General features: G+C 41.2%; 1 protein-coding gene across 3 annotated transcripts in view; it reads right to left on the minus strand.

Moving 5' to 3' along the window:
* Positions 1–1,876: 1,876 nt before the first annotated feature.
* LOC148009972 (2-oxoglutarate (2OG) and Fe(II)-dependent oxygenase superfamily protein) overlaps positions 1,877–12,324 on the minus strand; it is a 45,940-nt gene continuing 35,492 nt past the window's right edge. The window contains exons 2-3 of one of the 3 annotated variants that reach the window (XM_087672744.1): positions 4,337–4,847; positions 4,118–4,257 (exon numbers count right to left, since the gene is read on the minus strand). In XM_087672744.1, coding sequence (XP_087528870.1) covers positions 4,253–4,257; positions 4,337–4,847 — 516 coding nt within the window. In that variant the 3' untranslated portion in view covers positions 4,118–4,252. Of the gene's footprint in view, positions 4,848–12,324 lie in introns of all 3 variants that reach the window. The other 2 variants (XM_087672743.1, XM_087672742.1) reach the window with 2 other exon arrangements.

Here is a 12,324-nt window from a genome sequence, read left to right on the forward strand (position 1 = left end):
GTGTCTAATTGAATGTACAAATATGATCACTGCATTCTACATTTGTTTGAATTTTCTTTTTGGTAGCACATATATAAATATATACACATGCATATATATGTTCACATAGATCCAATACTATCACTCAAGAAACTCACTTCCCTTCTCTCAAATTTTGCATATATTATATCCATAATAAATTTTCATCTCACAAAGGGAAGATTGACACCACCGCAAGATTGGGCTACAAAATAGTTCATACAATTAAGGAGTGATGGCATATATCATATCCATAATAAATTTTCATCTCACAAAGGGAAGATTAACACCACTGCAAGACTGCACTACAAAATAGTTCATACAATGAAGGAGTGATGACATGACTACAAACATGAATCTAGAGTGGTGACAATTAGGTAGTTTCCATAGAAGTCACACCATATCTTTCAATGTATCACTATGGAAAGAAGTAGGTCCACTTTGCCAAGATAGAAAAAAAGTTCTAAGCGTTGTTTCTAGGTTGAGATTATAAGGACCAGAGGAGATTCCACAAGTATTAGCATGTGAACCTAAGTCTACCATCTCATCCTTTTTCCAAACTAGCTTCGTGAGGGGACTACTAATTGGCTACAAAATGAGACAACCTAGGATCATGATATGGTTCGTGGCCAAGCATTTCTTAAATAGAGGAGACCTATTGACTCCCTTGCTAGCACATATGTTCAATAGAACCCTAGATAAAGGGTACGGGTATAGTATCATTCATATGGCAACTATAGGACAATCATGATTGGTCATACATCGACTAAGATTTTGGTTCTACTATTAAGCATGAGATGAAAGATCATTTGAGAGCCCAAAGCAAGATAGCTTTAAACAACGATCCTCTACCTTTGATCATATTTTCACCTTAGAAAGCATCATTGGCCATCATTGAGGGTTGGGCATACACAAAGAATATATTGCTCATTTGTGGATTTATGTAAGGCATTCAACAAAGTATCAACTAAGCTACTCCATTGACTTCACATATGAGTACCACTAGAGACCTTTAATGGAGGGTCATGCACACAAGCTAAGAATATTGAACCATATGTTGATGAGATTATTGACTTCATAAATACACACGCACACATATTGAACCATATGTTGATGAGATTATTGCCTTCATAAATAAGATCATGCCTAGGAGCAACCCTTGCAAGGGCCTTGATGCCAATCTTATCTACATTGGGAACATTGTGTTGATTTTAGATTCCTGTAAGGGATTACAATGCCATCTTCATGCCTCATATACTTTCCACACGAAGAGAGATCTCACGATGAGCTTGGGCAAAGTTATGATCTTTTGATATCTCAACTAGCCCATTTACACATCAACACCACAATCGACCTACCGAGGTGATATAACACCACAATCAACCATAATTGATGTCCCAACATTATATAATGGAGCAAGTGTCCTATATTTGCCACCATTAACATATCAAGCTAATCTAGTGGAGTAAGTATCCTCCTATGTTTACCTTGGGGCTACTTTTTGAGAACTAAGGACATAGCTATGGCTTTTTGACACTTGTTACCCTAGTCTTAATGTATACAATTACTTTCTAAGGACCTCACATTCATTGTGGATAACAAAGGGGAGAGAGCATTACTAACCGCAATTGTAAGAATGATGCATTACCACCCATGATGGTTAAGGCTCTCTTCCAAAGTGCTCACATATATCCACACACTACAAAAATTGAATCCAAATTGGTGTACCCTCATTTGGCACTATGTAATTCACATTAGCTTGTCATAAGAGGCAACACAAATATCAATTTGCACGTGTCATTACACAATTGAGAAACAACTCCAAATGGATGGACTATTGCCATTAAAATACATCCTAGATGTACCTACAATGTAGCTCAACCATGCTGAACTAAGCCAAGTCACCGTAAGCTCCCCACTTGGCATGCACACAACTTTCTACAAACACCATCATCTCCATCTTTTTCATAATGGCTTCATTATCAAATTATGCTACATGGGTATATGTCCTTTTGAATGAGTTGTGCCATAGGCCATTTTGTGAGCCGCCTTACACCACTAGCAAGTCAAGACAAATTCTAGAGAGGCACCAAAGGATAGATAATATCAATGATGCCAAATGTAAGTGGTGAAGACATTATTACATATGCACATGCCTTGCTCATATGAGATACAACACTATCACCAACTCTTCTAAGGGGGACAATCTGGCAGATCTCATTGCAACATCCATGGCTAAGACTACTTTGTGGAGATTCATAAACATGGAGATGCATTGATTGGACCTTGGACAATAATAGTGAGTATACAAGGCATGAGACAATAGATGCTTATGGACTTCAAGGTCATGGCACAAGCTTAACCAAGTACATAATTCTTCAAGGTTATAGTATGCAAAGCTAGCAAGCCATGTTGCCTAGTGAGGTTGTAGTAGATGAAGCTATGGAGATCGAAAATTCGCCAAGTACCCTCATCCATAAGACCCTTCATTGTGATTGAGATAGCGATGCATGTTTCATGCCACCATGCTGCTTTCACCAAATACCTTATTCTTTGTGTTACAACATCCAATGAGACATTATTGGATGATATTCATTTGATATCAAGAGTCAAGGACTATCCAAAGGTTATTATAGATAGAGTTATGCTATATAGAGCTAGAAGACACTATTCCCAAGCCAAGTGACATCCACAAGATTATCTATGAATCCAAACTATCATCTTACATCAAAGCCTAACATTGCCAATGAGATTAACTTTGTCAAACTCCATCAAGGAGGTGATATCCTCCAACATAACCCTATGATGAATCTTGCATATGGTAAGAGGAGCTAAGAGTTCTTGTACACATAGCATCATCTTTGTTGTTGTTAGCCTTCTTGTTTCTCTTTGTGTATTGATGACAAGATATACCTTGAATAACTTGTATTCACCATTTTGATAATGGATCATTATGGTCTCAACTGATGGAATTATGCAATGAGGCTCTCTTTTTTTCAATAAATGCAATGAAGTTCTCTTAATCTCACACACTCGGGTGACTTGAACCAGGGCACCTTCCTTAAACTTCAAGAGCAAAGCAGGCCATAATATCTACAACTTTCTTCCACACAAGGACCATCTAGGCAAACCCTTCAAATAGCAACAAAAATGGGCTAACTGTATGATGCATTCCCATATGATAACGGCTATCAATATGGTCCATAAGGCCCAAAATCTCAGCCACTCCAAACAGCACAAGCTTGCCCTGACCCATATGGCCGAAATGTTATGAATGAAGGTGCCCAGGCACATATACAGTCCGAGGATAGAGCAAAAAGGCAAGTCTTGTTTATTACTGATCTGACTGGTATCTAGTCTCCAAGAATATGAAACTGACTGGTATCTACAGTCTCCAAGAATATGAAACATGATTAGAATCTCTACCTCTCTGTATGGCTGCGGGATGGGATTTTCCAGTAAATTATGACCTTCCCAAGCAAGAGAACACCTGCCCTCGAAGTAGTACCTCTGCTTTGAAGATAGCATGCATGCATATGAGACTCACTAGTAGTGTATTCAACTTTTGGATGGATGGTTCAGCACCTGTTGCAAAATGAGTTCTAGCATCCCATCAGAGACTTCAGATAAGTAAGCTGTCATTATATGAACTGCAAAAGTTCAGCCGGCATTAAAGAGGTATTCCCAGCCCAAAATCAGTGTTGCAGGTCATGCTTGTGTGATTGATAGCCATTGGTGCCATAATATTGTTTGGTTGTCTCTCGTGAAAAATCAGCAAAAGTACACCCATCTCTCCAACGTGATTTTAGAGTAGGAATTTTGTTTTGAATTTCTTCAATCTCCTGTCTTAATCTTAACATCCCATATTCAAGGCTATCATCGGCACAACTACAGCATGAAACTGTAGCATCCTGGTCTGGGGAAGTGAGGACTTGTTGCCAAGAGGGCTGTAGAAACACAACGTAAGTTTCCCTGCTGATATCATCCCTTTCTGAGGGTCTGCATACACAATGTGCAGTTGCTCGGAGCTTCCCACCTGTCATAATCTGAGCAGCCTCCCCTACCTGTATGATTAAACAATCAGCAGGGACATTCACAAACTCCACTTTCCCACTGCCAGGATCTAGTATCTTCAATCCTATGTGTTCAAAGCAAACCTCAAATTCTTCACTGTACATGCATACAGATGAACTAAGATCACTGGTCTGCAAACACTGGTCTGCATAAGGAGGCTTTAACCTGTTGCTCAGAAACATAGGAACAGTCAGAACAGTTATGATTCCATAGTCATAATGCCATTGTTGCCACAATTCCTTACCCCTGTTATCAATAGCAGCATCCCCAGTCTTTTTCAGGTCTTTTGCTTTCATTTTATTCCTCGCAGTCTCCCCTGTCCTTGATAATATCAAGCTATCTTGCAAAGCATGGTAATGAATCAAACGGCCTTTTGCTGTAGAAGCCGCAAGAATTGCCTGCTCTAGTCCTGAATTCTGGATGCTTAAATCACAAACCCTAGCCACTAAAAGTCCTACCTTCACCATATACTCACCAAGGAGTCTAAACAATTCACCAAGCTGATGTATCTTGTTGTCATTTTGTAAAGAGGGGATTGAGTAATCAACAACTGTATCTCCTGCCAAAGAGTGCAGTATTTCTGCACCTTGAGCAGGCTTTTGCACTCTGCATGCAATTACATGGTCTGTGTCACTACTTGATGCTGACAGTGGGCACTTAAAAAGTTTACCTTGTTCAAACTTTATTTGAGCTGCAAATGACGATACTGCACGGTTTGGATCTTTCAGTGGCACATCTGTCCCCAATCTATGGACCTGAGAGAAGAATGAAAACCAAACCCAAAATTGCTATCTCCATGCTTTAAAAACTCAAAATATATTTAAGAGATTTTATAATTGAGGCATTTGAATTCCAAGTTCAACTGCATTAAAAGCCTCTGTGCTTGAAATTGATATCCATTTATTGGTGGTCACTCTACTAGTAGCTGCTCAGAATTACCTACTGCTGTAAAAATTGATAAACACAACCTTTGGGCAAAGAGATTCTAAAAAACACAGCCTTTAATAGAAGAGGTCCTAAGTGGATATTCTATTGTGCCAGAGTCTCCACAAAGGCAATCGTTCCATGTGTCTATCAGGTGCTAGCAGTGCTTCACAAAGAGTCTTTCAACCATAAACCTCCTCCATCATCGACAATGTAGTTTCTTTTTGCAATATGATAGTATATTCCTAGGCAATTACCACCTTACTTGTCACAGCCCTAAGAATTTCGACAGTATCATGCATTTTTGAGACTGAAACCCTACCCCTGTTGTGCAGAGCGTGCAAATGTGCATCATGTCAAGCTTCATGAAGAGTAGTGCATGTGTGAGCAATGAGAACTGCATTAGTGAAAGTACTCCATGCTTCAGAGAATGTATCAGGAATTTAAAATTCTGGTGCAGAATATTTTAAATTCAGAGTTTTCAAAACGTGTAAATTACACATCAATTCAAGGCAGTGTGAATGCACAGTGGATTTCGAAAGCCAGCATGCATCAATTTAGGTCCTGTAGAGTAAAGAAAGAAAGAAAGAAAGATCTATTAACGTCTCTAAGCATCAATTTAGGTCCTGTAGAGTAAAGAAAGAAAGAAAGAAAGAAAGATCTATTAACGTCTCTAAAAGGCCAGAGTGGCCTATGAGACCATAACCAATACAACTGGTATCATCATCTCTCATCAAATAAGAAGAGATAAAATTTATGTGTAAGTTTACATGGTATATTGGAATGAGATGTATGGAAACTGAAATTTTTGAAAAAGTTGGAAAAAGACCTAAGTTTAAAAAGATCAAGAATGTAGGGTATCTCTCCCTCAGTCTATGGAATCCACACCGACTCTGCAAGCTACCTCCGACTGAGTCATCACACCAATCTGCCTGTGTACCGAGCAATCGTGATGCGAATGTGGCACATATGGGCACCCCTATGTTGCCATGTAGGTACTCTAGGGCGTCGTGCTCTGCATAGCATTGTAGCTCTATCAACTATGATGCCTCCTAATGTTGTATCTTAACGCCTATCAGTAGGAGATGTAGTGTCTCGAGTGGTTGCGGCTGGGGGTTCAGCTACGCTGAAGTAGTCTGTAACTACTCTCTGGAGGGGTTGATGATGCTGGGGTGGCCTCCTATCCTGTAACAATAATGCTCTACGTGGTTGGAGCTCCAGCAAGAAAAGGCCCAGACATCTTTGGTCCTCATAGTCCATCACCCGTCTCAGTGGTCCAAAGCCCTCCTTAAAGAGGCAATGATAGCGGCCTCGGATATCATAGTATATAGTACATCTACAAATGTAGTGCTCCTACATCTCTAGCTCCCATCCACAAAGCTGGCATATCCTCTCATCGGCTGCAATATGGCTCCATCGACCTATCTCAATCATCAGCTGATGCGATGAGGTGCGAATCTAACCAATAGCAACTCGGAGTCCGTGAGACAGTTGAGCATCCATGTATCTAGGCCTCACTATGAAACCGTCATGAGAAAGCTGCAAGAAGTGACTTTGGTATTGTGCCGTTTTCGTGCCTAATGGGAAAGGGGGCTTGGACCAAATCCTTTATATCTCCACTTTAGTGATGCCTGCCCTGATCACACTATTCAGCTCTGCACGACTAAGGCTCAAAGTAGGGCAATCGAGGCTATAATCAAACGGTGGTAGTCTATATGTACTCATGCCATGCAAATTCAGCCACGTGCTCATGTGTGCATACCAACACTGTCTATCTCCCTCTACTGCAAGCTGTCTTGAAGACTCCAGCACTAGTCTAGGATATCGGTTTTTAGGGAGCTGCCATATCCTTTGAAGGAAAGTAATTGCTTGGAATAATGCCTCAACTACCATGGGTACAGCACCTAATTCTGCCCGAATGATCTCCTGTGATATTGAGGCTTTTGCCCTTATCATACGTGCTATCATCATGACTAGCGGTCTTTCCATTTGTTCCCAACCATCATAATGTTGTGCTTTCGGTCCATCACAGTCCATAAGTGGCATCCGTCTAGTATGATAAAGGCTTGGGCCCGAAATGGCTGCCCCATAGAGCAGTGTGGGCTTAACTAAAGTATCAAAAAGCCACAATTTGGTACAAGGTTCTTGAAACTGTATGTATGCACACTGCCGCTCTAGAGTACCCAAAGTTGCATATGCCCATGCAAGCCTAGCCTCCGAAGTCTCCTTCCATGAAAACTGTGGCCCCTTGAAAGTGACCCCGAGGTATACATATTGTCTAACCATTTCCACAGGCTGGCCGTCATACAATAAAGTAATGCTCTGAGCGTGTCACCCAAGTTGCTAAGGTGTTAAAGACCATGATTTTAGTCTTTCCGAGATTAACCTTTAGACCTTTCTCTTCACAGAACACATGCAATGCATCCAGATGTTGTTGTAGTCCCTCTAGTGAATTGAAGATAAGCACCATATCATCAACATATAACAAAATTGGTATCATTAGCCCAGCCAAGCTGGCTCCCCTACCACCCCATCTCTACATATAATCGGAAATCTCGTCAATGTACAGTCAAAACATCAAAGAAGAGAGGGAATAGCCTTGCTTTACGCCCACTGTACTAGAGACCGAGTCTGTTGTGCCTCCAGGCACTCGTACTCTCCCTGTCACAGTTTCATACATTGCATAAATACACCACTGTATATCCTCTCGGACCCCAATGGCTCGCAACCTTTGCGTGACCCTTGCATATGGCACAGTATCAAAGGCTTTGCGGAGATCCACAAAACAACAGTAGATTCTTTGCCTCCATGATCGTCCCTCCTCAATCAAGGTCCTTAGCGTGAATATATGGTCTAGCGTATTGTACCCCTAGTGGAAACTTGCTTGTCCTATAGACCGTATTCTCTTTGTTTCAGCCCACCAACTCAACTCATATTCCACAATAGAGGCGTATATCTTTGCTAGCATATGGCCAATCATAATAGTGCGGTAGTTGTTAGCGACCAATGGATCTCCACTCTTAAAAATCGGCACTATTGTGCAACCGGTCTATGACTCACATAAAGCGGTAATTCCTTCAATCAACACCTGGACTTTACATACACACACATAAACAGAGACCTCTCTCCCTCGCTCAACACCAGATTGGCCCCGAAGACCAGCGCCCCTCTCAGTATTTATTTATCAATTAAAAGATAGAAAATTACAAAATGGTAATGTTTCAAAATACATAGCATGTGAACAGTTGGTTTTCATCTCTTCTAAGTAAATCCCAGCCGTATAGGAACAGTATAGCATGTCCAGATCAAAATCCCTTACTGTCCAGCATGTGCAGAATTCACTGCTCTTACTGTCCAGCATGTGCAAAATTCACTGTTCTTATTGTCCAGCACACTGTTCTTATTGTTCAGCATGTGCAGAGTTCACTGTTCTTACTCAGCATGAGCAAAGTTCACTGTTCTTACGATTCAGCATGAACAGAGTTCACTGTTCTGATTCGGCATGTACAGAGAAAAACACAAAATTGTACCTTCGATGGAATCAATCCATCATGCAAAGCGTTTCTTCTGAGAATAGAGAGAGAGGTGATCAGAGGGAGCAAGCTCTACCTCCGTGCTTGAGTCAGAGACATAGAAGTACTCTCCATGGCTGGTTTTCTTGCAGCAATCTGCCCTCAGCTCCTCCAAACTTCATTCTCCCATCTGTCCCTTATGCCTATTACGTTTTTTTTAATACTCTCTCTCTCTTTTGGGAATTTGTGCCACATGGCATACATGTAACAATTTTCCCGTTTAAACCTTCCGGTCTAAAATTCTCCATGATCGGTGCAAAATTTGACCTCAACACAGACCATAGAATTAATCCTCGTGTAAAAACGAAGACAATGACGCGAACAGATTCTCGAGTCCAAAAATAGTAACTCCCTAAATTTTAGGGATGGTAACCCCTGCATTCCTCAAGTTGTTCTATGCAACTTTTATCATTGCGACCACATCAAAAGTGTAATGTGGCTCAGTTACAATGACTTTTATTCCGTGAGCATTCTCACATGTGCATCTTCTATCTTAGCCAAGCTCATTGTCCTACACCATCTCGAGTGGCTAAGCACACAGTCCCAAACCACTGGCATTTTATTCTTCAGTGCCCATTCAATATGGAACTGGTCCTAAGGCTCAGACAAACCATTAGTCCAATTTGTCCCAATGGCTGCATCTTCTGGCCATACAAAGATCCCGCTTATTCCAAGAGAACTCTGGGGGTAAAAAGCAACAGCAACAAAAGAAAAGAAAAATAAAATATTTATATAAGTAAATAAGAAAAGCAACTGTAAAAAGTATCACCACCTAGTGACAATTGTGTGGTCACACCAACTTACTAGAAACCCCTCACATACAGCTCTATTGAAGAGATTCGCCAAGATAGAAGCCAGTGCATAACATGAATGTGCAAAATGCTCTGCCACAAGGCCATCTTGATCATGTGCTCTCCCATTCTTCAACCTCCAAATGGCATATCTCACCATCTTTTCGGTAAAGAAACCACACTGCATTGGCCTAGAGTTTGATGGACAGGGTATTTGCTCTTGTGATGAAACATCGTATAGTACCTTAGCATGTTCATGCCAAACCATAGGTGATGTCAACTGGATTGAGGGTTGTCTCTTGTGAAATTTCCTCTATGCCCTCTTGCTGTCCTTGCTCAAAAAGAGTTGATACATCTCTGACTCTAGTTTGGCTAAATAATCTCTCTTCTTTTTTCACACAAGACGTTCCATGCTTGCTTATGTGTGCATGCCCCTAGTGTAATATCCCTCTGTAGGCGGGTCCTAGTCTGTCTACACTCATCATCATACCAAGCATTTTGAGGGGTAGTACCATTGCATATTGCAGTGGGGCCCATCTTATATGGGAATGCCTCTGAAGCTACAGCATGTAAAACCTTCAGTAGAGATCTAGTGGCATCTTCCAATGGTTCATGTTGGTCCAGCTGACTTAAGCCATCTTGTATTGCATCACTATAGATGTGAGACGTTTGCTCTAGAACTTCATAATGCGGGAGCGCGTGTGACTGTGTGCATGTTTCTTGTCTCTGACTACATGCTAGAGCAAATTTTAAGATGGCATGGTTAGCTACTATACTGATCGGCTTATCAGATATCTTGAAATCCTCGATTTTCGGAATTAAGGCTGGCGAGCCCATTACATAGTCCACCACACTAGCCCCTTTTTGCTATTCCAACAAGTGAAAGTATCCACTCCCGGCCATCTTAATAGGCCATTGAATATAGCCAATTCATGAGCACTTCCCAAAGCTAGCAGATGGGATCCATACGCTGTCAACGCCTTATCTTGAGATGTCCTAGCAAGCCCTAGTTCATCCAAAGCCAATTTCTTAAACATTTCATGTTCAGTATCATAAAAGGCAGATTGCTCATTTCATGTTTGAGCATTAAAGTCTCCTATTAGTAGTATGTCCCCAATACTTGCATATCTCGTAATATCTTCATGTAGTACTTCAAATGGTGATCCCTCCCCAATAGCAAATGTTGAAGAGGCAGGTGGGAAGTAGCGTACCGCAACATATAGATCCCTTGGGTGCCCTAACCTTAGCCTTATCCACATGTATCTAGCATGCACATCTTATGACACCACGTGAATCATGTCTTGAAGGCTCTCACGATAAAGAATAGCCACCCCTCCTGACCCCCTGGTTCCTCCTGGTCTATGGGGTTGAGATCTGTATACGCTCTCCCATTTGTATCCCACAACATCCGGTAATCTAGAATTTGTACATTGATGTGTCTCTGTATACATAGCCATATCTATCCCACGAAAGGTGTCCTCAAAATAACCTGCATCGAGTCTCATTGAACCGTTACAATTCCAAAGGGACATCTTCAACATCTCATCGGCCTTGTACCGTCATTGTGACCTCCATTCTGCTATGATTACTCTGCCATCTCTATACACAGCATACTTGCCTTCTTTACGTGCCTCCAGCACTTTTGGCATGCAACCCCTTCTATGCTCTAGCTGTGCAGGTGTGAGATCCTCATCGAGGTAAATCTTTTCACCCTTCAAAGCCTTTCTTTTTGATAAGAAGGCCCTTTTGCTATCCATGTCTCCAAATTTCAGCATGAGGATCTAACCTCCTTGGCCATTTGGATCACCTATCCTCCAAGCATCCATAATGCATGTCTCTTCTGCACCCATCTTAGCACAAAGTGTTTTAGCGTCCTCTTAGGGGTTTCCTTTTTAAGTCCACCACACCACACGTACACGCAATGCACGGAGTTTCCTCTTTGCTTCCTCCTCTAGTGTTGCATTCATCATTTCTACTTTGTTCTGAGGCACCCCTTTGTTTCTTCTGACTACCTCAATCCATTGTGCATTTTCATTCACTGTTTGCTGAACATTTTCTACTTTCTTTTGAGCTCCCTCTACCATATTCACCCATGTGTGCATTTCTTTTTTTAAACTTTCCACCTCTTTCTTTAATTCTGGTGCATCTGGCATTGTTATTTGTGCATCCATCATTGACTTGTATGTCACTAATTCATTCTTACATGACTCTAACTGCCTTTTGAGTTCAGCAATCTCCATGTCCTTGGCTGCTATGCGTGCATTTGTATCGGATTTCAATGCATCCATATCTGCTTTCCAAGCATCCCTTACTTTGTTCAAGTTATCTATCATATCCATTTGCAAGTCAACCTTGATTTCTTTATATTTTGCATCATCCCAGCCATTAGAGCATGATTTCCTGTTTGCTTCTACAGCATCACGTAGTTCTTCCCTGAATGTCTCCTGCAATTTTCTATATACGTCTTTTTGCTTTGTATCCATATCATTCATGACTTTTTGCTCCATGTTGCCACACACCCCCTTGCACACTTTCAGGTTTGCATCAACTTTAGCATTCAATTCCTTTCCCCATGTTTCATGCATCGCATTCATGTCACTTGTCACCTTGTCAAACATTGGCATACATATTGCTGCAATCTCAGCTCTTATGAGGGCTTTGAGGTGAGCTATGAGTGAGTTCTTTTATTATGTAGCATAATGGCAAGCTTTCTCTACCTCTTCTCCTATTATCTCCCTCTCTTCTCATTCCATGTAGCATAATGGCATGCTTCCTCTATCTCTTCTCCTATTATCTTCCTCTCCTCTCATCTCTCTCTCATATCTAATATGGTGTCTAGTACATATATTCTCTCTTGTAAATTTGTGTTTTGGTTCTCTTGATTCTCTTTGAGAAAAATGATGTCCTAGCCCATCCTCCCTATGGCTAGATGGTGCCTCTCTGTA

This window comes from Lygodium microphyllum, chromosome 30 (genome assembly GCF_053477565.2).
Source record: "Lygodium microphyllum isolate KBCC chromosome 30, Lygodium_microphyllum_v1.1.10, whole genome shotgun sequence".
NCBI lineage: Eukaryota > Viridiplantae > Streptophyta > Polypodiopsida > Schizaeales > Lygodiaceae > Lygodium > Lygodium microphyllum.